The sequence below is a fragment of the Homarus americanus genome, unplaced genomic scaffold (assembly GCF_018991925.1).
Source record: "Homarus americanus isolate GMGI-L3 unplaced genomic scaffold, GMGI_Hamer_2.0 scaffold16712, whole genome shotgun sequence".
Classification (NCBI taxonomy): Eukaryota; Metazoa; Arthropoda; class Malacostraca; order Decapoda; family Nephropidae; genus Homarus; species Homarus americanus.
The window spans coordinates 7779271-7807037 of record NW_024757794.1 but is presented as its reverse complement, the minus strand read 5'-3'; the positions used below and the strand labels follow the sequence as shown (position 1 = coordinate 7807037).

The following is a 27767-nucleotide window of genomic DNA, read 5'->3' as shown; positions in this document are numbered from 1 at the left end:
TGTAGTGGCAGTTTGTACAGTAATCTTAAGTTTAAAAAATTTAATAACATGTTTAATGTCAGATGTGAACCTTATGGTCTTGAGCTCTCTTAATGCACTGTGGTAATGTACTGTATATAAACTCCATTGACCCATTGTGTATGGGTTCCTCTCTCAGTGAAGGGGCTAACTAAGAAGCTTTTCCCCTGCTAATGCCCTGCAATGTATCCCACCCTACTGTGGGTTGCATAAGATTTTAAAAGGTTATGTGTTACAGTTAAATATGTTGTTTATATTAGACTTCAAATCTCTGAGTTTCACTTAGAAAAGACTTTGTATATGCTGGTATCCTTGAAGAAATATTTTAAAACACATAGGAAAAATATTGTCACCTTCAACTGAAAAGTCTTGTTTAGAACACTTTAAACACTTAGTAAAAACTCTTACCTATTCTTAATGTTTAGAGGGCAGTGTTTTTTTTTTCAGGCTAATGCAATTTGGTTTATTCATCTGAGAGAAACTACCACCCTGTTTGATTACAGTGAGAAATAAGTGTGTAGAATTAAAGAAAATCAGTTCAGGAAATTAATACCGGTACAGAAAATGTAGATAAAGAGGAGCAGGTAAAGGCAGTCATAAGTAAGGGAAATAATAAAGAGAGTAGGTGGGAATATAGCTGCTCCTGAGAGGACAGTGTGGAGGTCAGTGCTTGCTAAAATTTACCAATATATTACAGTACTGTATATTCATATACAAGTACTCTACTGTATGTACTTTTTTGTCATTAGTGAACTCTAACCTGGAAGCCAATTTCATTGCTTTTATACATCTACTTTATAGGTTAATGCCATGTTGGTGGCGTCAGGTCAGTTAAAGCTCTCTGAGCTGCACAAGAGCAGGACAAAGAACAACAAATCAAATGACCTCTTCATTGAGGAGGTAGTCATCAATGAGGCTCCCATGAGTGCCAGAAACTTCCTCACGCGGTCGTCCACGCAAGAGGAAATTAGCAAGGTTAGTCATGTTTCATTTTGGTTTATTGATAATAATTTTGGTATTTTTCAGACTGGGACAATTCAAGCTTTTATTTAACTGAATTCGTAGCTCCTCTCCTAATTGCATCCATACTACAGAGTTCATACTCTTGGTCTTTTGGTGTGTTCAAACTTTTAGAAGACATTTGATCCTACACAGTATTTTAATTTTTATAAATTGTTTGGTACACGATTTAGAAATTTTAAGACTTGATCCTTTGGGAAATTCTCATTTTGTATGAAGAGTTGTGACCGATATGTTTTCACTGTTCCTTGGGATGGTACACAGAACACTATTTGGTATTTGTGAATACAGGGTGTAGCTTGAAATGGTTCCTGTGTTAACAAACACAAATGTTGTGCTGTAACTATGATAGTAAAGGTAAGTCTCGCTTTGAAATATTTTAATTTATTTTGAGTGTCCCACTTGAATAAGTGTTTCAAGGGATAAATTATATTGAAGCAAAACATATGCCCTTGCAGATGTCAGGTGCCGCCGTGTCTACACGAGGCCGCTACATGAACCCTGAAGAGCTTAAGAACCCGAGCAAGAATTCGGGTGACCGTCCGTTGTATCTACACATTCAGGCTGTTAACCAGCAGGATGTTAAAGGTGTTCAGTAATTCCCTTTATCAAGTTTTTCTAATTATTTGAATGGAAAGTAAATATATTTTCTGGGTGGGAAGGAAATGGGCCAAAAAAAATGTAGTAATGCGTGCGTGTGTGTGAATGATCAGACAGCTTGAAACAGATTGGTTTTGGGTCAAAGGTGCTACTTAAGGTCTGTGTTACCATTGATCCTGGTCACCTGTGCCATAGCAGGAAAAGGTTTCCAAGAGTGAGAAAAAAATATTGTTGAAATGGCTGTGCAGTATATAAGGTTTGAACAGTATTTTGTTTGAAAATTTAACGAGGAGACTGGATGAAATACTAAAATCATTGTTATTTGTCTCCCCTGTTGATTGAATAAAATATTATTTCAGGGTTTTACTTTGATAATAAAGAAAGCTGTGCAAAACTGTACACAATTTTATTGGCTGTATCTGATTTGAAATTTTTTGGGTGGCCAATCCAGTAATTCATTTAAAATACTGTACTGGCAACAATTTAACCAATTTTGAGTAGGTCTACTAATTGAGAGTGACCCTGGGCAATTTACACACCATTTTACTGATATATATATATATATTGGTTGACAGTGGCTGTGGGACGAATCATGCACATCATCATGGAACACAGTCACCGCAAGGGTCATAACATGCAACGACCCAGAGGACCAAGACCAAACCCCGCACCAGGCCTGATGGGACCCAGGCCCAGTAGTGGTCCACGAGCCCCTCGCCCTATGGTGTTTCGGCCACCAAGGCCTGACATGTCGGCTCCGCCACCTCAGACACAACCTCCACCTCCGCTGTCAAATGTTAGTTTCTTCTTAGTGAATGTGAAATTAATCTGGATATGGAAGGCCTGGGTTGATTACAATTAGTTTTAAATGAATAAATTTAATTATTTAGTAAGATTTCTATTTTGTCACTGAGACTGCCATTTGTATAAACTACTGCAGTGTCATTTATCTTCACTATCTTTACATGGATTATTAATATCTTCATCAACTGGGCATCATAATAATAATAATTAACGGTTTATTGAAAGAGCATGGCAGCCGGAAGGCTGAAAATATACAATTACATAATTGGGGAATGTGTGTCTTGATTTACAAATGATATACAAGTGCCATAAGTGATACAAATATGGTATATAATAATTAGGTGTTGATAATTTTTACAATGGTTGGGACTGGGCTGTTCTTAGAGCAATCAGTTCGTGCTCGTATGGGCTGGATGCGGTTGGGCAGGTATGTGGCCATGTGGCCAGGACAGTAGCTTGAGGCAATGCAGGTGTTCTCCACCCTTCAGGTTAGGTTGGGTGAAGCCGTGAGGTCAGGTCAGGTCAGATCCAGCCACACTCAGTATTACACTGCTGTGTTTTTGTGCTTTTCCTTGGAGTGCACTATACTTGTAGGAACACTGTTTGGTAGTCAATCGTTCACTGATCACTTGAATGTTTTGCTGAATAAATCCCGGTGTAGTAAGGCTGGTAGGGCTTTGGGATATAGCAGGAGAAGGGGGGGGGGGCAAACAGACTTGGCCTGGCTGCTCAAACTGGGAGCGCCTTCAGGGCATGTCTTGCCCATTCTTAGTCATGATTGTGCTATTGCATCTTCATCCATCTTCCCCAGCTCAGCAAGCTATATGTATCTTAAATTACCCAGTGCATGTACCTCTCTTATCTAGCTACTATATTTCTATGTTTATGAAGCTACAGTCATCCCTTAGTTATAGCGCACTTGGTTATCGCGATTTTCATGATCACGCCTCCATCAAAATCTGCACACCTGCCGTTATAGCACATTTTTCAGGCCGAGAATTTCGTTATCACGCATTTGCCTCCAGGTGTAATGTTAACCTACATCTATTGAGGATAAAAAATTTCACCTACAAATTGACAATAACACATTTGCTGTAATCAGACATCTAGTTGCCTCAACAATTGTAACCCCAGTTGCAATTGGGGTTGCAATTTCAAATTCTGTGTCATTACTAAGGAATAACGAAGTCTGGTGCACTCTAAGATTGAGAGAAAACGAAGAACTCGGGCGTCCTGAAGCGAGAGAAAACGGACTTCTATGACGGGGCACTCAAATAAAGAAAGTATAGCTACATGTTTTGTGGACTACCCACTGTACAGTATTGAGCGTACCCTTTTCATCACTTTGTAATAAACCTAGCCATGCCTATGTGTGTTTATGATAATTACCATAACATTATATATATATATATATATATATATATATATATATATATATATATATATATATATATATATATATATATATATATATATATATATATATATATATATATATATATATATATATATATATATATATATATATATATATATATATATATATATATATATATATATATATATATATATATATATATATATATATATATATATATAGTGGGTCTAAATGGTCATAAAATGGGAAACTAGGGTTTGGGTCTTTGGTGCCTGGAACCAATTAGAATAAATCTCATAGGTTCTGTACTTTCGTTATCATGCACTCGGCGTGGTCCCAATTAGGCGTGATAACCATGGGATGACTGTATATCTATATATGTGTGTCAAGCTTTCCTGTACTGGATATATACAGGTAATAACATTTTTGTCTGTCCTTTCAGATATTCAGGGAAAAGGTATTCCTTCCTGTTAATATAGGCCTTAATCCTACTGACATCCGAGCTCGTCTGCTAGGAGATAGTGGAATGAATCTCCGCTACATTCAAGAAGAGACTGGGGTTGCCATATCTATCCGTGGGATTGGCTCTGGTTATCATGAACATGGAACTGGCCAGGAGGCACAGGACTCTTTGCACTTTTACCTGGAGTAAGTTTTTTAATACAGAACTGTTTCAAGCCAAGTCTCTGTAATAAATGTACAATTTGACTCGATGCAAGACCAGACACACACACTGAGGATCCTTTAAATATGTTTTATTCTGTCATTCTTATTGTAACAGATGAGTTTTGGCATTCTCTTTCCACAAATCTCCAAATATCTATCTGGTTTACCATCTCTTTGTTTCGCCCATCAGGAACATGTCCTTCCCTAATTACTCAGCACTAGATTATTACCATACTTTACTGTATATAGATTAAACTCTTGCCCTTATGTTGTATTTTTAGTCATCTTAATTAATAATCACCTTTTACAGCCATTTTCCACACTTGCAAGGATTAGCTATGAATACTTGACAACTTGGTGTTATCATGTTCCTTTTGCCATTCCCAAAGGATGGGGATTAGCTTTTTAATCCATCTTTGCAGTGTTCCTTTTTTTTTTCCCACTCTCATCCTGATATGTCTGACTTAACTTATAATGTGCTCAATAGTTACTGGTCTTGTAGGCAATGATAAAAGCAAGAGCTGATTCTATTCTACTATATATACTTAACCCCATCACTATGGGGACCCTACTTTTGATATTTTATTTAGCTAATGCCAGGCAATTTTATGCTGCTCAGAGGCAACCCCAGACACAAGGGGCTAAGTCCTGTGACACATCTTCATAATAAAAGTTAATATGATGCACAAGTTGTTGTTGATGGAGAATGATGTTACTGGGGGTAAGAAAGTGGATGCAAGAGATTTTTATGGCTTCTAATAGGAGAATCTAGTTTCCTTTCCACAACAGTTTAGCGTTACTTTCATTAGCTTATATGACCAAAGACCAGAGTAGCTTATGTGATGGAACTTTTTTGTAGCCATCTTTTGTCCTTAAACTTTCTTTTCATTTCTCCCTTTGTTTAATCAATATACTTTTGATGAAGCTTTATAGGGAGGATCTTTTCAAGGTCTGTTACAGATTTACATGTTTTTGGTGCACTTCTAAAATGGCAACTATGGTTTGTGGCAGCCATTTTGAAAATATAAAATTGCTACTGTTCATGTTGGATTTTTTTTCTCTCCTAACTTTGAACTTCATATTCTTAGTTCCCATGAAAAAGATCTCAGGAACTTATGTTAAGTTAGAAATAATATATAATTCTGGAGTGTAATTTTTAACTGCATGTTGAACAGGCATGACAACCAAGACCAGTTCAACCAAGCCAAGGACCTGGTAGTAAATTTGGCTCAGACTGTTATTGCTGAGGTCCAACAGGAGTTGCAGCAACAACAACAACAACATCAGCAGCAGCAACAACAACAACAACATCAACAGCAGATGCAGCAACCAGCTCCTCTGTTCTCCCAACCCCCACCTCAACAACCAGATGTTACAGGTATTTAGTTGCATTTTGATTTGGTAGTTAAGGGAATATCATGTGAATAGAAATCCTCTCCTTTATCTGCAAAGAAAGAAAGCTGTTTGTGGCATTAATTAAAGATATTGGATGAATAATATGGGTTGTCATTAGTTACTTGTAGTAGAAGGGAGACCTTGGAATAGGGTGAAGTAGGCACTAGAGGTAAGGGGGTGGACACCAAGGAAACGGTAGAATACGTTAATGATATGAGAATATTATAAACAGTCTGAAGACAAAACTTGAATAAATATATTGCTTACATAATTTTGTTACAGGTGGTGGTATGGGACAACCCCATATGACTCCAGTCCAGGTGGCTCCACATCAGCTTAATGTACCACCAGCTCCTCCTCCACAGATGGTACATTCCCAGATGGTTCCACCTCAGGTACCACCTCATTCACAGATGGTTCCCCCTCATGTTGGCCATCCTCAGATGGCTGCTGCTCAAGTCCCCATTCAAGGTCAGGTGGGTGGACCTCAAGTGAATGCCAGCGTCATGCATACTGTGTTAGCTCCACACCTCCAGCCTGGTGGAGCAGCAGTGTCGCAAGAAGTCATGTCACAGCAGGAGGTAATACAGGCCACTGTTGTGTCCTTACCTCAACAGGTGGTGCACCTCACAGCACCCCCCGTTGTCTCAAGTGCTGCAGCAGTGGCAAACCAGCAGCTGGTGCACACATCCTCTGGCACCCAACTAGTGACACTGCCTCCTGGCACACAAATAATTAACACTCCCGAAGGTCCTCGTTTGGTAGCCCTTGCGACTGGCACACAAGTTGCTGCTCCTGTAGCACCAGTACCTGCAAATCATCAGGCACACCCAAATCCCATGCATGATCCACAAGGAGTTCCCAATCCCATGGTGCAACAGCAGCAGGCCCCACAATCTCTATCAGTGTCTGTTGGAAACAATCATATAGCCTTAAATCAGACGCCAATTCTCAGTGATACTATAGCCCCACCGTCAAGTATGGCTAGATCAATGGGACTTAGCAATTCATATCCAACTCCATCTATATCAAATACCATCAGTACCTCGAGTTCACTTACTAGTGTGGCACCCCATTGCCCTCCAGAATCTTCTTTCCCACCTAATGTAAATGCTTCTATACCCCCACCCAATACTAGTATGGGTCTTGGAGTGCCACCACCTGCAGCTGGACTTGGACTACCCCCAGCTGTGACAGCTCATGCAGGAACAGTATCTTTTGTGTTAACACCAGGAGTGAACACGATGACCACCACTTCCGGGGTTGGTCTTCTTGTTCCACAAGATCCTAATGTTGCCTCAGGTCAGATGCACATGACACAGCCAGTGGTGGTCACGGGAGTGTTACCCACCTCACAGCAGCAGCAACATCAGCCACAGCATCCCCATCAAGTGTCACAAGCAGGTGCTCACTCTTCTTACTTAGGCCCTGTACCTGCTCAATCATTAGCTCCTGGATACTCTGTCAGTCAACCTTCCGTCGAGCAGCCAGTAAGCTCTGCGTACCTGCCATCTGATCAAGCAAATCACGGCTATAGTCATGCTGGACCCCCAATAACTAGTGCTTCTTCACACCATTATGCCCAGGTGCAACCACAACAACAAAGACCAATAGGTGTGGGCTTTGCTCCTGTGGGTATGACTGTCGGAGGGGAAGGTGGACCACCAACAAGGATGGATTACCCAGGACCAGGAGTAATGCCTGGCCATCTATCAGTCAATCACCTACAGCCACGCCACCAGGTAACATACTCCTATATTTTCTGTCTTGTGCTTATATTTAATTTTGAGTGTTTAAAAATAATGGAAGTACGTTTACAGTACTTCTAATATCCAGTAACACATTATTGGTTTCTTTTGAATGCTGATTATTCAAATGTAAAAATAATTTAGTTTTGACTTTTCACTTTTATGGGTCACTGGTTAAGCTCCTTAAGCTGCTAAATATCATATTTTGCTCATTCCTTGTTTCTACACTGCATGCTGTCTTCTCTTAATGAAAAAGCATTATTATTTTGATGTTTGTGTATATAAATCTACAGGTGTATTAGCATACAACAGTTATTTCACTTGTTGTCAAATCTTTCCAGGTTTTTATTTTTTTAATTCTAATGTACAAATTGAAAGCATGTGTCACTTTAAATTTGAGGTAGAAAATAGTTCTTAAATGCTCATTTTATGCACCCTGTGATGTAGTGGGAAATGCCTTGTAAGGGAGAACAAAAAAGGCTATAGTGGGTGTGTTTACTGGCCTGAGTCTTCCCCTCTCCCTGCTTAGCACCACTTAGTTTCCAGATGTCCTTGTTTTTCTACATCTTATTCTCCACTTCCAGTTTACCTCACATGTTGCTCTTAAACATATAATTTCTCTTGCTTTTAATTTGGACTTTCCTTTAACATCCACAGTCCATGTTCCACTTCCTTATGGTAATGTCAACCCAACAGTTTCCTTGTACATTCCCATCTTTACTTCTTTGACCTGGTTTTGTCTTTCCACGTATATATTGAACAGTCAGGATAAATTACACAGCCTGATACTCTCCCATAATCATCTAATTCACACAAGTTTTACTTCATCTATAGAAGTTTTGGATGGTGGACAACAGTTGGTGGTGTATATTTGAGAACTGGAAAAAATATTGCTAAAAAAATCACCCATGATGGTTATTTTTATACTCTAGCATACCATGTTAAGTAATGTAATGAACCAAGATCTAACTAAGGTTTTTGCAAACTGTTATGAGAGAATGGAAAATGAAAGATTAGTGAAAAAGTTTAATAATTTTGGGGTGGGTAGTAGAAGGGTGAGAAGATTGGTTGAAGGAAATGCAATATTGTATAGTAATTCTTCATGTAATGTGGGAGGTGCATTCCTGAAAAGTGTTAAGAAAATGCGTGAAATGAAAATAATGTTCCTGAAGATATAATGTAAAAGGTGGGGTCTGTTATATTTTTCACTAGCAAAACAAAGAAAATTAGTCTGACTGTCAACATGCATCCTCCTTCACTCATCATTTAACCACTTGTTTACTGAGTCCCTTCTCTGCTGAATATAATTGTCCGGCATTTGCCAAATATAATATTAAAAATGGCATCCCCACAGTGAAGGGGGAGAGTATTAAAATAACACTAATATGATATAAATAGGTTTATTACTGTATTTTGGTGCATGAATCCATTTAATTTAGTTATAAAATAAAATACAGGTACAGTAAATCATAGAAGAAAACAAAATTATGTTCCATTTTCAGTAATGCTTGGGCACTTAGGGCTCTTCACTCTCAGTTTGGTTATTTGTTCTTCAGGTATATGTGTTGAAGGTCATGTTCAATCCAAATTTTCAATAATCTTTCCATGTTCTCCTTAATGTTTGAATGTGTACAATTCACTTTTGTTTCACCTAAAGAAATCATATTTTTTACATCTTTCATTCTATCTATATTTGGTCGTATTGTCCTCAGCAAGTTTAAGAATCTTGCCAACACTCACTGCCCCTTCACCACACTCATAGCTCAATCACCTTTTAATTTTACACTTTGAAGTATCGACTTCCTATAGTTTTTAGCCACAGGTTTACCTTTGTCACTAAGATCTTGCTCTCCACTCATGTTACTGTGTACGAGCAATCTAAATAGTTAATCATGAGGAAAACTTGTGTAAGCTTCTGACCTCGCACCCTGCTAACTGCATAGTGACAAAATTTTTTGTTTTATTTGAAAAGCATTCCTAACTATAAAAGTGCTTTGATAACAACAGAGCAACAGAGGGCAAACTGAACACATGTTTAATGAGGAAATACAATAGACCCTCGCCAACCCCCATCTGTGGATTCATTGTATCCGTGGTAGTCACTCTGTATACCATTTAGTTTTCTGTATTGGCGGACTTGCGTTGCATCTATATCCATCCGCGGTCTAATGTAAGGAATAAAGAATATATTTTATATTACTAATAAGTATAATAAAATAAAAACATACTGCATTGCCATTTGGCAATTGTTTCACTGAGGACATGGGAGACAGGAGCCCACTCCCTCTTCCCACAATTGTGTGCTATTTCTAGGGCATGAAGAAACATCTATTCTCTCTATGTTTTTGACCTTATGATAATCATTTCTTTTATTTTATTTTATATATTTTTTTGTAATTATTTTTTATTTATTTTTTATTTTTTTGTACATTCGGTATGAATGATTGTGTGCATAACAGAGAAGAAAATGAAGAAAATTTTGTATATGTGCTCAAATTTGAGTTGAAAAAACAACAACACAGCTCACAGCTTGGCCTGGTGGGGTGAGAGCTACAGGGACAGTGTAACTTGGCAATACTGTACTTGTGTTCCAAGTCCGCACATACGTTCAATTCACGCTCATACACACCCATGCTCTTCATTTTTCTTATTTTAAAGCAAATTGCCATCGCCACAAAGATGTACTGTGCAATTAATTTTACTTTTTAATTTATAATGAGCAATTATATATGTATTGGTTTCAAATTCAATTACAGTAAATGTACTCTCAATAAAAAATGTTCTGCACCCGTGTCTCTGAAACCATCCACAGCGGTCACTGCAACAGAAGCCGTGGTGAGTGTTATCAGATTTCTTGGTCTGGTGTGTCATATTGTATAAACCCATAAAGGTGCAGAATAATCTTTTAGTGAGTGTACAATACAGGTATTGTATAGTGAAGGAACAGGCAACTTAGTTGGGCTTTGACGAGTGTTATCCTTGGCCAAGGAACCTATTTCCTACAAGCCTTTAGTCTTGCCAACCATAGGGGTTTTCAGGAACCTAATGCCTGCAATTATTGAGGGACGACTGTACTCTATTAAATAAAGTGAAGGGAACAGACATCCAGGAAGCAAACGTGCATTTGAATGAAAGGAGAACATGATGTTGAATGGTTAAATTAAGATATTAGAGCAGTTAAAGGGAGATGGATGAGAGTAAGAGAAAGGAGTGGGGTTTTTTCCCACTATACAAGTAATCCTGCAGCATAGTAAGAGAAGACTTAAGAGTGATAGGAAAAGAAAAGGCAAATTTTATTTCTCTGCCACATTCTTGATCTTTGGTCTAAAGTTTTTCTGTTTAGCACTGTCAGGCTGTAGACTGCAGTTACATCAGACTGCTGTCACTTAGAAATATATATTGTACTGTTTTTCTGTCAAGGGAAGAATTTAGATTTATTGTCTCGGTATCAAACACTTTTTTTATAAATAATGCAAATCACACAATTTAAAGAAAACATTCATTAAGGAAGTGAGTTCTAGAATTGTTTTGGTATATAGTGCCTGAACAGGTCTGTAGATCACAAACAGTGCAATTGTTTCATGGTGTGCACAGTGAACTAACATGAAACACTGTGAATCATGTAGATGATGAGATTCACTTTTATTACATGTGTATGTTGAAGAGATGAACAACTGTATTGATGTCCTACTGTATATAGTCTTGGCCGATTTCTCACTTTTACACTTGTACCACTACCTCTGTTGTCCCCCCCCCCCCCTTTTGGGGGATTTTATTGCCCCTTGATCCACCCTTAGACAAAAGTTGGAGAGGAATGAAGATAAAATTTAGATATAAATCCTTTATCCTCCAGGGACAGAAGCCTGATCAACAACAACTACATCCACCTGGTAATTATTACACCAACCGGCCTAATCACCAGGAACATAGACCAGTGTCTCTGGAACAGCAATGGCAGCAATTTCAACAGCAAGTGAAAATGGAGGGTGGACAGCAGCAGTATGACCCTTACTCTGCAACTGACGAGGGTGAACACCAAGACGCTGGAAGACAACCACAGGTACATGTTTTTAATGGTCGAAGATAGTCGTGCCATATATTTAGGGTTAATTAACATCGTCACCGACAAAGTTATGCAACTTAAAAAGGGGAATTTTTGCTATTTGCCTTTAAAGGCATTGCATTCACTTATAACATGACAGGTTGGTGGAGGGATGTGGCAGAAGATCCCATATCAACACAAAGCTGTTAGTGAGAGAACATAAAGAATACTCCTCATACTTGGGCTTGCTCTAATATGCAGAAGGTAATGAGATGGTGCACTCCACCTAACCTAACCTTATCAACTAGACTTCAAAACCAAGGGTTTCACAGGCTTTTAGGGGCTCCACCCTTTTGATGGTGCAACCACCTGTAGCCACACTACCAAGCAGAATGGTTCATGCTCATGTACAATTTATATACTTTATACTGTGATTTAACTCTTATCTTCTTCCATTAGTCAACAAAGTATAGTCTTTGGGATTTAGTGTAGGTATATCAGTGCTTCATTAACTGTAGACTTACAGAAGAAGATGACTTTTGCATACCTTGTGGTTATGAGCCTTTTTCAGTACACTGTAGTGCCAATTTTCAGAATGTTGCACACTTCACAGTATAGGTTAACAAGGTGTCTCATCACTGGATTTCACCCATTGTAGTGCTGTACATTATGTCTCTCTCTCAAGAGTAGAATAGTCCATTAAGTTTATTTGCTTTAATTTAAATGGATGTTTTCTTAATATTTTAGTGCCTTATCACCAGTTGCTACTGTGGATTAAAGGCTCATACACTTTATAATAATGTGATATGTAAAATTTAATTGTAATGAAAAAACAACATAAACGTAAGGTTATTATTTTTGTTAAAGAAGGGAGTCTTGCTGTAATACAGGTAGTAAGGACAGAAGACAAGAGATTACATCCATTGAGTATGCAGGTCGTGTAGCAAGTAAAATTAATGCAGTACAGTAGTACTGTACTAAATAAGAGGCAGAATGAATAGGTAGCCCCAAAAAGAAGACTTCAAAGAGAGTAATTAATAAAATTACTGATTATTAACCATCAGTGTATGCAAGTTGAGGATATGAGCAAGTGTATGTTTGATGAACATAGTATGGATCTTGAAGTGTGGCAGGAAGGAGTAGAGCAAGTCATAAATGAAACTTAGATAAAAGAAAGAGGAAGAATATGTAGTACTGTACTAGTAGAGTTGAGGTAACTAAGAATGATGCATTAATAATTTATTTACTTGCCAGAGTAAGAAATTAGGGGAAACATTTATGGCCTTTATTTGCACGGACAATATTTGTTCAGTCCCAGCTGAATTAGGTAGGAGTAAATCCATCAGTAGTCTCAAATAATTATTGGCCACTATAGTTTCTAGTCCCTTATTGTTCCTCAGAGGTACAAATTCATATGTAAATGTCAACAATCCAGTTTTGATACTTTTCTTTTTTTATGGGGTACTGTATATGATCTCCCACTGAATCATCTTGAAAAATTTTTAGTAGCCTCTCGTACTCTTAGTTGTCAACAGTCCAGCTACTAACGCATCCCATTTTTACAGGGTTTGTCACCTCTCTCCCTACCATTCACTATACAATCAAAAATTTTCCTCTTCAGCCTATCCTTTGTGAATGATACATCTCACTTGTTTATACCATATAACAAAACTTATGACCTTGTCTTTTCATCCATGCAGCATGGCCAGTGTGATAAATGTGAGAGTATTTAGGTTGTATGGATCATTACAAAATAAAGAATGACAGATTATAGAGTATACAGTGCTGTATATATGAAACTTTTAGATGGAATAGGCTCAGAAAGTCATCAATAACTGTCAGATATTGAAAAATACTGGAGAAATTTATTAACAGTAGTCAGACCATTTGCCTGAGAGTTTCCATATCATTTACAGCTCTCTTGGACATTATCAAATCTGTAATATGAATATGTGAAACTAAAATTTTACAGACACAAACTGACCCATAGGTAGGACAAAATCTTCAGTGTTGTCATGTTGCATGTTTTAAGAATCTGCTACAGGCTTGTCATTTGATGTTCACTGAATGCTAAGAATGTACTATTAGTAGTATGATGGTGTGGATGTTGAGCAGAGAGTGTGATTGTTATGGTAATCAGAATCTGTTAGAGGTCAACTATCACTTGTCACTTACAGAAAGAGAGCATTTAGTGTCATGAAAAGTGGTCGCGTGGGAGGTCATATCCCTTGCGATAGCCATGTTATTTTTATCGTCATTCTAGGGACCAAGGTCAATCAGTATGCTACCTCATATTTAGTTATTGTGAATAGACACTAAAGATGCAATTTAGTGTTAGGTATCTGTAGAAAATATTTTTTTCTCCAAAGCAAGTTAGTAAGGCACTTAGGAACTCCTGAGATAGATGATGTAATGGTGATAAGTGGAGGATAGTAAGCAATATTGATACATGACGGATATAAAAAAATAGTGATACATAGAGGATAATAAGTAATGTTTATTGGAGAATAAATTGGGATAATGAATAGTGTGAGTGACTGGAGGATGTCTTCTTCCATACAACACCTTCTCCTGCTACCCTGTAATTGTCATGTATTTTGTACATGTTCAGAGAATTTTACAACTAGTAATTTTCTATGCTGTTATTGTTTATTTATCAATAAAATTGGTATTATAAGAGAAAAAGGGTGGTTTTATTATTTAAAACATTCAAAATGTTAAATAAAATGTTTGAAAACAGTTTTTTATTCAATATGAAAGCAGCATAATCCTTGAATAAAATAAGAGAACTGACAAAAATTTTAAAATCTCTATACATTACATTAGATAGCTTAAATGTCTTTCTGCTATTAATTTCATTAGCGTGGGTTGTATGGATCTTGTTGTAGAGTACATCTGTTACAGCAGTTAGAAAGATTGAATGAGAGTTTGTGTTGCTTGTAATTACTTCAACATACCCAGCAGTGGGCAGCTTCCAACAGTGACTATATAATTTTCTCCATTGTGGGATGAAATACTGTAGATATTCCATTTTATTTAAAGAAAAAGCTGAAAAAATATGAAGCAGTTCCAAAGTGAATATGTAAATGAAGGACGAAGCAACTTATTACATAGAGTAAACTTGAAATGAAATTAAAACCAAGCCTACTTTCTGCCAGTGAAGGATATTTATGACTAAATATGGCTAGACTGTTTAAAGGCCTGAGTTTCCATATATTACAGTGTTGTACATTTTCCCTTACTGTTGTTCGTGTTGACTCGTGGTAGCAGCTCCTAATGTATCCTCAAACAGTTACTACTAATCTTGTGTTATTCATCTCTTTAATGGTCCACCTCACAAGTTGATACACTATCCTTAAACACTTTATAATCAGGGACAACCTTGCAATAGTTGGTGTTTTATTTCTTAAAAGCATCAGTTCTCTGAAAGGAAAAAATTGCAAGTGCTCAACATAAAGAAATATTTAATAGAGAAAAATTTTATGTGCCACAAATATAACACCAACAGAGATTTTCAAACAAGCAATGTCACAAGTCTGTTATATTTATTTATATACAACACCTTCAGCAGGGTCATATTACCCCAAAAAGTGAAGGTCTTTCATTGAAGTCTTGAAATATCCAGTCTCGTACTGTACAGTACAACCCCCATAATTCATAGTCCCCTAGTTCGAAATCACTCATAATTCATAATGTTTTGCTGTTACAAATTTTGTAATACTGTACCTGTATTTGGTAAAATTTCAAAATATGAGAGACATTTTGAAATACAGGTGTAGTGTATTACGAAATAGATATTAAAATTTTTAATAAGAGACATTTACGAATATGTATGACGCACGTGTCGCTATTGGATGCTACCACGCGCCTCACTGTAAACAAGCATACGCATGTCGGTCAGTTGTGGAGTGCGTGTCTATGGCCTACTTCGCAAGCTTTTTCCACTTGTTTTTCCATCAATGCCCAACGCTTGAGCCATTATGTCTGATAACCCTAAATCTGGTACTGTACTTAAAACGTTTAAATTTTGATTCGGGCAGATAACGAAAAAGGGCCGTTATTTTGTTTGTTTTCCCCCCGGGAGAAGGTGTCCCTCATAATTTGTAAAATCTTATAATTCTTAAAGGGTAGAACCCCTATTATTTTAAAGTATGTGGGTGTTACTGTAAGCCTTTTGGTATTTGTTCAGGGAATGGATTTAAAATTTTATTGTATAGGAACTTTGGTGGTACCTTCTTATTTTATATTAAATCATCTCAGGGGTTTATTTAGTACATAAGGACTTTCTTGTAGAGTTGCTATCAATATCCTGTATGACATTAAGTGAATGGTCTTATTGTGAGGAATGATTGTATCATGATTGATGAATAAATGTATAGTGAGTTTGTCTGGCCTGTATATATATAGAACTTGGTGCAGATAAATCTTGATACAAGCCTTAACCATATTATGAATAGTTCTGGAGTTTATTTTTTTATCATTTTGTAGGAGCTAAGGATCACCAAAGAGGCACAATTTTGGGTTTGGGGTTCATTATTGTGCTCAACCAATTTACCTTGGACCAATTGAAAATGTTTTGCTACGCCACCCAAACACAAGTATGAATAGATTTAGGTATTTTGTCTTTTAGACCATTTTACAGGAGCCAGATTTATCTGGTAAAGTTATATAGTACTCATTGGGGGGGGTTGATGCATTTTATTGCAAAAATTGGTTCCTACCCCATAGTTTTCAGACAGAATAGCAAGGAAAGTATATCACCCTCTTTCAGCTAAACCCTTAGGCCCCAGGTGATGTTCCAGAATGTCCTCCTTTTTCCCACCATTTATTTTTCTTTTTTCTTTTTTTTTTTTTTTTCTTTTTTTTTTTTTTTTTTTTTTGGGGGAGTTGATTTTATTCTCGATTTGTTACTGCCAACAGCCCCTAACCTGGGGCTTAAGGGTTAAACCCATTTTTTCCACTTGATTTATACTTTTTGGAAATGACATTTAGGAAATATACTAAAAAGCATAGGGAGTATGGGGAAACATATTTTAAAGAGGCTCATGTCGTAGGAGGTTAAGCTAACTGAAAGGGTGGTATTGCCTGTCAATATTTTTTTGTTCTTCCATACACTTTCATAGATCTACTTAGTCCGTCATTACATTATTTGAAATTATTATTCAATGAAACACAACTCATTTTTTGTATACACTGTAGTACAGTAAAGATTTGGTGAAGAAGGTGACTGTGTGTGAAGATGAGCTTCTGTTTTGTACTGAGGAAGGAGAGAGGCTGGTAAGTTCTTTAGAACTGTCAACCCATAGAAGAATCTCATGGTGATGTTTTAGATAAAATACATTTAGAAGTACAAACAATGGCACAAGGACTACATTGGGTAAAAATAGTTTGGATTAATATTTACAGTAAATGTTATGGGATGAGAAAGCTATAAGTTGATGAAATATAAAAAAGTGATCAAGAATTTACCATAAACCTTGATATTACAAGGTTGTCCAATATGTTCTCTGGTATCTGTACAGCTAACTAATGAACTAAAACAAGTATAAGTGACATTAGAGAAAAATCAACTGAGTCCCTAAGAGTCTTGATAAAGGTTGACTTATCAGTATAATGTTTAGAAATAGAATCGTACACGTTGTTGAAAGATTGTTAAAACCCACCCAGCCGCAAACTGCTGCTACACTAAAATATACCAGAGAAGACAACTCTCAAAGTGAGAAAAAAAAACAAGTTAGAGCAAACTGTTAACTTATATTATTGCTTCTTCCATCCTCCCACCATCTTTACCATCACTATCATTATTCCTTGTACAGAACATGATTCTCATCCTTTGCAAATTATCTTGCTATATTTACAGTAGTCACATCATTCCGAGTAAATAAGAATTGGTTTGCAATTTATATAAAAATAATTTTAAATAATTAAATATATATTAAACAGATTGCATAAAAATCCTTCCAGAAAGATGTTAAAGACACTGCCCAAAAAATCAGCAGCTGCCTTTCTCCACCCACCACCTGCTACCTTCACCACAATCCCTCTAATTGCCATAACCATTCACCATTTATCATCACTTGCCCATTACCAAAACCTTCACCACCACAACTACCCCTCATCACCAAGACCTTTATTACAACCCACCACAACAATCACTCATTACCACCTCCCACCACAGCCTCTACCCATTACCACAATACAGTACACCACCTCAAAATCTTAAGCACCAGCCCAGGGGCGGATCCAAACTCTTCCCCCCCCCCTTTCATGCGAAAATTCCAATACTTTTTCTTTCATGCAATATTGTACTTGAGCATTTTTGTATTGGAAAAAGTAATTACTACTGACCTCAATAGGTGTATTCTTGGTGGCCCCAAAAACGCATAACTATTTATGCTATCTACTGCGCATCCCAAAGCTTTACCTTGGAGGCAAAACCTAGCAAAACTCATTCCGAGATGATATGCCCTCTGAAGCATAACTAGTTATGGTCTTTCCTTATTTGGAAAGTGGGTGGATATGAAGGGAAACTACCATACACTATGAGGCCTATGCATGAAAAACGTTTTCAATAAAATCACAAATTACACTCGGGATAGTAGATGTATATCACTTGAAAAACATATTGTGTATAAAATTGCTTAGTTTGAGAGTTAATCCGAAAGTCGGTTAATCGAGGTTTTAATATATATATATATATATATATATATATATATATATATATATATATATATATATATATATAATATATATATATATATATATATATATATATATATATATATATATATATATATATATATATATATATATATATATATATATATATATATATATATATATATATATCTGAATTCAATAGAGACTTGCCATCACAGCTCAAGAACTATAAACAGAATGAGTAGCAGTGGTGACAACAGAATTTAGACATGGGGGAATTACAACCAGGTGTTCCAAAGTTTCATGATACAGTATACCAGTACTGTACTGTACCAGTTTTTAGAGAAAAGTGGAATACAGTATTTGGAGATGTTGACATTTCCTTAGGGGTTTCTAATTTTTTGAGTACAGTAGTCAGTTTTGAAGCTCGAAATATACTCACTTGGAAAAAATTCTTAAAAGTGTACAAGAAGAACAAAATAAGATATTGATTTGTGGTAATGATTTGCATTTGATGCTTTGTAGTGAGCCTTGGAAATGTTGATGGAAAAAATTAAAATAGTTTCCTGTTGAACAGAATTTTTACATTATTTAGAAGCCCCCCAAAAAAGCATACGTACATGTCTATTTGGTTAGGGTGTGTGTGTACAGTGGGTGGCTGTGATGGGTGTATGTGTTATAATTGCTTCTTGTCCTGGGGTGGCTGCCTTCAACACTGAGGGTTGAAACTAGCAATACATGCAGTCCCCGACTTACGACGGGGTTAGGGACCCAAATCCAGGTCGTAAGTCGAAAATGCGAAAACTCATACATAGAAAATCTAAAATGAAATACAGTACAGTAAAAGTAATCAATAATGAAGAATGAATCAAGTGTTACTGTGCACTTACCTTTAATGTAGTCAGCTGAATGCACACGGGGCCCCAATAATTTTTTAATTAAACATGGAGACTACATTAATTGGATGAAGCAGAAGAGGAGACAGGGCTGGGTGGGTCATCAATGTCGCTTTCTTCAGACAGGTTTATGTACAGGGAAAAAAAGTTGCTGGTTGAAGGTATTGGATCATCTTTAGGGAGTGAAGAGGCAGCACTGGTGGGGCGTGAGGAGACAGCAATGGGGGACTTCTTAAAATATATGTCCAATTTAGACTGCACAGTTTGCTTTTTCTTTTCATTGTAAATCTCCCTGTAGCAAGCAAGTGCATCTTGGATCATTCTGTCAACTTTTGCAAAATGCTCAACATTTTGATCCATTTTGTCAAACATTTCCATCCCCTTATTAATAGTAGCAAATGCCTCTGCCATTTGTTTCACTGAAAATTTTTTGGGGGGTGCAGGTTCTTCTACATTTTTACTTTCTTCTTCCTCTGCAGTTTTCTGCGCATCCAGTTCAATAAGATCCTCGTTACTTAGCTGTTCTGCTACACTTTCAACCAACTGCTCAACATCTTCATTATCAATTTCTAACTCCAGCTGTTTATCTAACTCCACTTTCTTGTTAATAATCTCGGAAATGGCTTCAACTTCATTAAATCCTTTGAAACTGTTCACATATTTTTTCAGGACTTTCTTCCATATTCCATTCATGCACTGACCTATAACCTCATCCCATGCTGCAGCTATGTTCTTTATACATTTCAAAATGTTGTAGTCCTTCCAAAACTCTCTGAGCGTTTTCTTACCTTCAGTAGCAGCAACAGCCTGAACGAAGGTCGTACTTAAATAATACGCTTTAAAAGCAGCAATAGCACCTTGATCCATGGGTTGGATGATAAGAGGTAGTGTTAGGTGGAATGTAGACCACCTTAACATCAGGATGCAGGTCGTCCAGGTGTGGTGGGTGTCCCGGAGTATTATCCAAAATTAATAAAATCTTGAACGCAATCCCTTGTTGCAGACAATATTCCTTGGCTCGTGGAATGAAACAACTCGGGAACCAATCCTCAAACAGTACTTGGGTCATCCATGCTTTCTTATTACTGCAATAAAACACTGGCAGTGTGTGCTTGCTGACATGTTTAAAAGCCCTTGGGTTCTCTGAATGATATATCATGAAGGGCTTTATCTTGAAACCAGCTACATTACCCCCAACAGAAGTGTGATTCGGTCCTTGAATGCCTTGAATCCCGGCATGGTTTTCTCCTCTTTGTGGATGTATGTCCGTTCTGGCATGCGCTTCCAGAATAAGCCAGTTTCATCCACATTAAATATTTGCTCAGATAAATAATTTCCCTCCACAATGACACGATCAAGCTCCTCCTTAAAAGCTTCGGCAGCACCCACATCAGCACTTGCTGCCTCTCCACTCACCTTTACACTGTGCAAACTGTAACATTTCTTAAACCTTTGGAACCACTCATGACTTGCTGTGAAGTTTTGGTCACACTCATCTCCTGCCTGCTCTTTCAGGCTTTCGAAAAGGCTTCTTGCCTTAGCCTGTATGGTTAGAAGGCTTAAGGGTACACGCTTTTGCAGCTGATCTTCCATCCACACCACAAGTAAATTTTCATCTCATGAATAGGACCTTGTCTTTTTTTCGTTATTATTGTTCCCTTTATAGGTGCTGATCCTTTCACTACCTCACGAATTCGTTCCTTGTCCTTCAAAATTGTTGATATCGTCGAGTGAGAGAAGCCTAGGTCACGTGAAATGGTTGCTACCGTTTTTCCATTTTCATATTGCATTATTATTTTCATTTTCATCTCAAAAGTAATTGACTGTCTCTTTTTCTTCTGAGCACTATCAGAACTCTCACTTTTATGCTTGCCAGTCATTCTAAAGAGAATTAGAAACGAAAATATTGTCAGTACACAGCGCAATCACTACTGACAACGACAGCTGTACGCCGCGAGGCGACCCAGCCCACGCTACGCTCTCGTACAGGATGGAAACGTTTCGGTCCTAGAAAATACATACGAAGTTTGAAAATTTTTGGGTACGACTGAGGTGGTTGTAAGTCGAGGAGTACCTTACTGTAATGCTGATGGGTCTTTCAGCCTGCTAAACCACATCTCTATAACATAAATCAAAGGAGTATTGAGGATAGGAATGAGGCATTACTTTCCTTCCCTCATTTTTTTTTCTTTCTCTATTTCTTCATTAAAGTATGGTATATATTCTTACTGTGTATATAATTCAGGGGAGGGAAAGCCCGAAAGAAGATGAAAGGATGGAGAGGATACATTAGAAATGAGTGGAATGGACATATGAAAAGGATTGGAGAGAGAGAGAATTTATGGAGTTATTGCAACAGTAAAAGTGATGGAAGACAATAAATGAAACAAATTTGTGTTAGTTCTCTCTGGTCACCCAGTGATATAATTTGGAGAAGGCTTGTAATGGTGAAGAAATTTAATTGATACTTAGTCCTGTCCTGATACTTATGTCCTGCTGTTTATACTTTTACAGTACAGGTAGTTGTCAGCCAGTAATGTAAGTACTAGTCCTGCCTGACTCATGAAAGAACTTTCCCTTAACCTTGTTTCATAATGTAGTTTTGCTGAGGTAACGTTTAGTCATTTTACCTATTTATTGTTGCAAACAGTTGATAATTGTTGTACCCCTGTTAGAAGTCACATCAGCTCTATGGAAAATACCTTGATCAAAACTACAAGAATTGTATTTTACATACTACTCTTTGTATGAAAAAGTCACCTGTAATATAGGTATTAATCAATCAAAGTGCCATCTGCATGTCTGAGGATTAGCAACCATAATCCTCAATCCTCCACTAAATGTTTTTGGACTTATTTTACAAGTCCTCCTAGATTTTGCATCTCTAGGGACCCAGTGTTTATTTTATTCATCCATCTTAGTCTTTGCCTATCCCAGTATTGAAATAATTAGTTTGTTTTGTATTTCAACTGATATACTTGTACTGTATGTAGATAAGCTTGAGGACAGTAATAGTGTTATGTTTCCTTGCTGGACTCTGTAAAATGCTACTACAACCACTTCAGATCAATGGTGAAACATGTAAAAATATACAAGTGTTGACTTGTTGCATATTTGCAGCCTCAGTCAACTGTTCATGACTTACAACTTTTAGGGTTAAAGAGTAAAACATCCTTATATGGGAAGAACATGTAAGGTTAATAATTAGTCTCATGAGAGAAATAGAGATCTACAGCATTCCAAGACAATATTTCTTTACTATTGGACAACTCCCTCCCTCCCTCCCTCTTTCCTTCCTCACACACAGGCACTAGATTACTCCCTCAACCCAGACAACTAGATTTTTTTGTGTTATATAACTTGTACAAAATACCTACTGGTATACAATACCTCATAACCTATTGTTCATACTGTATAGAAGAGGAGAGGTAAGATTACAGGAAGGAGACCAAAGGACAGGGATCATGTGCATCAACTAAAAACCATGCTCGCTGCACCAGAAGCTTTTTATTTCCTCCTCTGACCTCTTAACAGATTTGGTCAGTGATTCATTAACTCCATATTTGTGGGGTACATCCATATTTCATGCACTTCTTGAAACTTATCTAACATGTCCACTTTGTCATACAAAGTCAGAATGCTTCTGACTTTCTTTGCACATTTTTGCATGACTAGTACAAGCACTTCACAGCAGCCAAATTTTGAAAAAACAAAAAACAAAAACATGATCCCCAATCTACTGACGATCCAAGAAGGACTTGTATAAACAGAGCACTGAGGAGTGTCGTCTTACCCTCCATCAGCTTAGCTAGTTATGTACAGGTCCTCAGGATCATCTATCATAACAATGCAGCAATTGCAGCATGCCATTGGTCAGCTGCAATACCCATTATGTTGCTACTCATTAGGGCTACTGGCAAGTCAAACATGTTTTAGTAAAAAATCCACTCCAGTGTGGAGAAAATAGAGGGTTATATGTTAACTACAATATTTTTAATTAAAAGCTTAAAAAAGACAAAAGTGTATAAGGCGAGTGACTATGGTATGTAAACATACTGATACAAGTAAGTTAGGGGCTCTATGTTCCTGCTGCTTGTGCTCTACTCCTAACCCATGAAGACATGACTTCAATCCCTTGGCCAGGAAGGGTAGGTGGGGTGTTATTACCACACAAAATGCAGGAAAGAACACAAATAAGATTAGGTTTATTTTCTGAAGAATGAAAGAATAAGGGAACCAATAAAAACACTAGCTTGATTTAACAAGAAGGAAGTGATATTTTCCCCCCTAATTAGATTTTGTATTGTATTGTATATTTATGATATTATCCTACCTAAAATTAGTAATATGGGATGGAAATATTCTTGGGAAAAGGATAATAAAGGCAGGAATTTAAGGATAACATAAGATGTGATCTGTACCTTTCCTAAAGATACAAACATAGCTGGACTTTCACTTTAAGAACTTACGGTTTCATTTTTCCCTTTCAGGGAACTCATTCAAATTTATCAAATTCACAGCAGCAGCCGCCTACTTCACAATCACAGTCACAGCAGCAGTCATCTCAGTTACCAGTACAACAGCCACCTCAGCCATATGGTAACTTTGGAGACCAACCAAATCAACAGCAGCAGCAGCCACAGCAGCCAGCAGATACCAGGGAAGGTGAAAATCGATCTCCTGGAAGTCTTATGAAGGTAGAGTCAAAGCCCACAGGAGGAGCAAGTCCCCATAATTCTTACACATATTATTATAGTGGACAACATGGCTCAGGAGGCCCAGGACAGAGGACTGGACCACCATCCCCTGAGAGACCAGAGCACCTTACCCAGCAGGCCCAGAATGATCACAGGTATCAGGCACAGCAAGGCAACAACCACTCTGAAGTCCCACAGTCATCACCTAATCAACAACAGAGGGGATCTTCCCCTCAAGGACAAAATACACAAGGGCAGACTCAGCCAGGACAGCCTCAGCAACAGTTCCACCAAGGACAGTATCAGGGACAACTACACCTGCAGCAGGACCAATCTTCTCAGAAGAATCCTGAAGGAGGACTGCAAGAGGAACAGTATCAAACAAACAAACCAGTAGAAGTACAAACTACCATGTATCAACAAGTGGGTCATCAGCCAACTCCATATCAGCAGGGACCACCCCAGGAGGGACTTTCTAAGTTAGTTGCTACCTCTGACCCACATTATCTGCCGGGTGCACCTCAGCACAACCCATCCCAACAAGGACCCATTCATCAAGGACCTCCTCAACAAATGCCCCCACAGCAGGTGCTGCCTCAACAAGGTCTGCCAGACGGACAGTATCCACAAGGACCACCACCTCTTCAGCAACCACAACAAAACCAGCAGTACCCTCCAGGCCAGTATCCTCCTGGTGGGCAGTATCCCTGGGCTCAGTATCCACAACCAAATAATGGCCTTGGACCATTTCCTACTGGTCCTGCAACATTTGGGAATGGACATGGGCCATACCCCAATGGCCCAGGCCCCTTTAATGGGCCAGGTGGACCAAGTGTTTCCACTCCATATACTCCTCTAGGGCCAGGGGGATCTGGGCCTTATCAGAGTGGAACAAATGGACAAAGCCCATACCCTGCTGGACCAAATGGACCAGGTGCAATAAACTCGTACCCAAGTGGTCCAAGCCCTGCTGATGACAGACAGTCAATCCTCCAGGACAAGAAAGCAGAACCAGGGTGAGTCCTTATAAAGATCTTTTGTTTTGAATTATTTATTCTGGTCACCCTGCTGCATAGTGGGAACAGGGTTGCAAGGGTGTGTTTGACTTCAAATGTATTGATGGAGTGAAGGATATATTTAAGATTTATAGTAAGTTATAGAACGTCAACACTGTTGTGTGTGTTCTTACACACTTCACAAAAGCAGGTTGATATATTTTTCTATAGTACAGTATCTCTTCTCTGCTTTAAGGAATGAAGGAAATTCTTATGAGAGAGTAGGATCATAAGATCACAGTTTGTTTGAAAAACTGTATGTTTTTGATTACCCAGTAGTTTAAATGTGACAAATCACACATGTTTACATTCATATAGATGTTTTCATGTGTCTTTGAACACAGTGTTTAGATTTATGATTGTATAGATGAAGCTCTTTAGGCATTATGTAAAAGATTAGCTGCTCTCTCCTTGGTAATAACCTTAGAAGTGACACATGTGCAAGTGATAGATAATAAGAGTTTGAATTGTCTTTTTAAGACTGAGATTGAATGTGAGGTCATTTTTCCACATCATTCATGATCATAGTCTGTTACGTCTTCCTGTGAATTCAATAGTTATGAAAAATGGGACCGAACACTTGAGTTAATATTAAGATACAGATCAGGACTCACTCATTCAGAAACATTCATATCAAAGTTTTCTTACAGCACTTAGTTCCAGAGAATCGTTGGAGATCGTCTTAACTTAGGTTAATTTTAAGATATTCTCACTCTTCTTGCAGGTATAAAGCTATTACACATGCCAAAACTCAGTTGCCTTTTTTCTAAATATTTTCACAAAGGGCTTAATCAGTCAGACAGCTTTACAGCTATGTAATTTTTTTTTTTATAATATCAATTGGATCAATCTTCGAGTAGTTTGTTTGAGTTTTGGTTGGAAAATAAATGAAATTTGGATGTAGTTATCACATCAGCTGGATAAGACCAGTTATTTTAAACCCACCACCAGATTTGACCAAGGGGTGTTGTTATCACTTATGATGTATGCGTGTGCGCATGTGTGTGTTGTTCACGTGAAACTTGTTTTCTTCCTCATCAATGTGTTGTTGCAGTGGGATATTGCACCTGCATTATGGAAACAGGGAAAAGAAGCAGGTTGTGTAAAGGGAACATGTAAAGGAATGGCCAGGAGGGGTGTGTTAGTTTTGTATGAGGAAATTTAAATTAATACTACAAAAAATTTATTATCTTTTGATGCAAGATTTATAAATGTAAAAAAGTGTTTATCAGTATCATTAAAACGTTTCAGTTAATTTAGTTCGAGTACTGTACAGTACTTATATCAGTTGGTTATAATCACTTTATTAAGCATCCTCAACTTATTTTTTTTATTAGATCAGAAGTGAGCATGTTTGGCTGAAATCTTAACTTTCTATATAATACTGTACTGTATATTTATCGCTTTTGATTAATTTATTTTTTTATGGTTGATATGACAGTACGTATTATCCCTCCCCTTTGATGAGGTCTTAATATTATATCAGTGCTATTGTCTACCTCACTTCATTCACTTTAATCAATCTCTGAAGTTTTTACATTATGGAACAAATATCTGAGTGAGTAATGGCAAATGAAAAGAGTGTGTGTGTGTGTGTGTGTGTGTGTGTGTGTGTGTGTGTGTGTGTGTGTGTGTGTGTGTGTGTGTGTGTGTGTGTGTGTGTGTGTGTGTGTGTGTGTGTGTGTGTGTGTGTGTGTGTGTGTGTGTGTGTGTGTGTGTGTGTGTGTGTGTGTGTGTGTGTGTGTGTGTGTGTGTGTGTGTGTGTGTGTGTGTGTGTGTGTGTGTGTGTGTGTGTGTGTGTGTGTGTGTGTGTGTGTGTGTGTGTGTGTGTGTGTGTGTGTGTGTGTGTGTGTGTGTGTGTGTGTGTGTGTGTGTGTGTGTGTGTGTGTGTGTGTGTGTGTGTGTGTGTGTGTGTGTGTGTGTGTGTGTGTGTGTGTGTGTGTGTGTGTGTGTGTGTGTGTGTGTGTGTGTGTGTGTGTGTGTGTGTGTGTGTGTGTGTGTGTGTGTGTGTGTGTGTGTGTGTGTGTGTGTGTGTGTGTGTGTGTGTGTGTGTGTGTGTGTGTGTGTGTGTGTGTGTGTGTGTGTGTGTGTGTGTGTGTGTGTGTGTGTGTGTGTGTGTGTGTGTGTGTGTGTGTGTGTGTGTGTGTGTGTGTGTGTGTGTGTGTGTGTGTGTGTGTGTGTGTGTGTGTGTGTGTGTGTGTGTGTGTGTGTGTGTGTGTGTGTGTGTGTGTGTGTGTGTGTGTGTGTGTGTGTGTGTGTGTGTGTGTGTGTGTGTGTGTGTGTGTGTGTGTGTGTGTGTGTGTGTGTGTGTGTGTGTGTGTGTGTGTGTGTGTGTGTGTGTGTGTGTGTGTGTGTGTGTGTGTGTGTGTGTGTGTGTGTGTGTGTGTGTGTGTGTGTGTGTGTGTGTGTGTGTGTGTGTGTGTGTGTGTGTGTGTGTGTGTGTGTGTGTGTGTGTGTGTGTGTGTGTGTGTGTGTGTGTGTGTGTGTGTGTGTGTGTGTGTGTGTGTGTGTGTGTGTGTGTGTGTGTGTGTGTGTGTGTGTGTGTGTGTGTGTGTGTGTGTGTGTGTGTGTGTGTGTGTGTGTGTGTGTGTGTGTGTGTGTGTGTGTGTGTGTGTGTGTGTGTGTGTGTGTGTGTGTGTGTGTGTGTGTGTGTGTGTGTGTGTGTGTGTGTGTGTGTGTGTGTGTGTGTGTGTGTGTGTGTGTGTGTGTGTGTGTGTGTGTGTGTGTGTGTGTGTGTGTGTGTGTGTGTGTGTGTGTGTGTGTGTGTGTGTGTGTGTGTGTGTGTGTG

At 38.0% G+C, this 27767-nt stretch overlaps 1 protein-coding gene across 5 annotated transcripts in view; it reads left to right on the top strand.

Annotated features, from left to right (window-relative positions):
• Window positions 1-27767, top strand: part of LOC121857756 (trithorax group protein osa-like) — a 61830-nt gene that overhangs the window by 22717 nt on the left and 11346 nt on the right. For 4 of the 5 annotated variants that reach the window (XM_042353899.1, XM_042353900.1, XM_042353901.1 and 1 more), the window contains exons 3-10: window positions 820-993; window positions 1497-1626; window positions 2214-2434; window positions 4263-4468; window positions 5662-5864; window positions 6164-7623; window positions 11483-11689; window positions 23718-24940. In XM_042353899.1, coding sequence (XP_042209833.1) covers window positions 820-993; window positions 1497-1626; window positions 2214-2434; window positions 4263-4468; window positions 5662-5864; window positions 6164-7623; window positions 11483-11689; window positions 23718-24940 — 3824 coding nt within the window. The remainder of the gene's footprint in view (window positions 1-819; window positions 994-1496; window positions 1627-2213; window positions 2435-4262; window positions 4469-5661; window positions 5865-6163; window positions 7624-11482; window positions 11690-23717; window positions 24941-27767) is intronic. The other variant, XM_042353902.1, reaches the window with a different exon arrangement.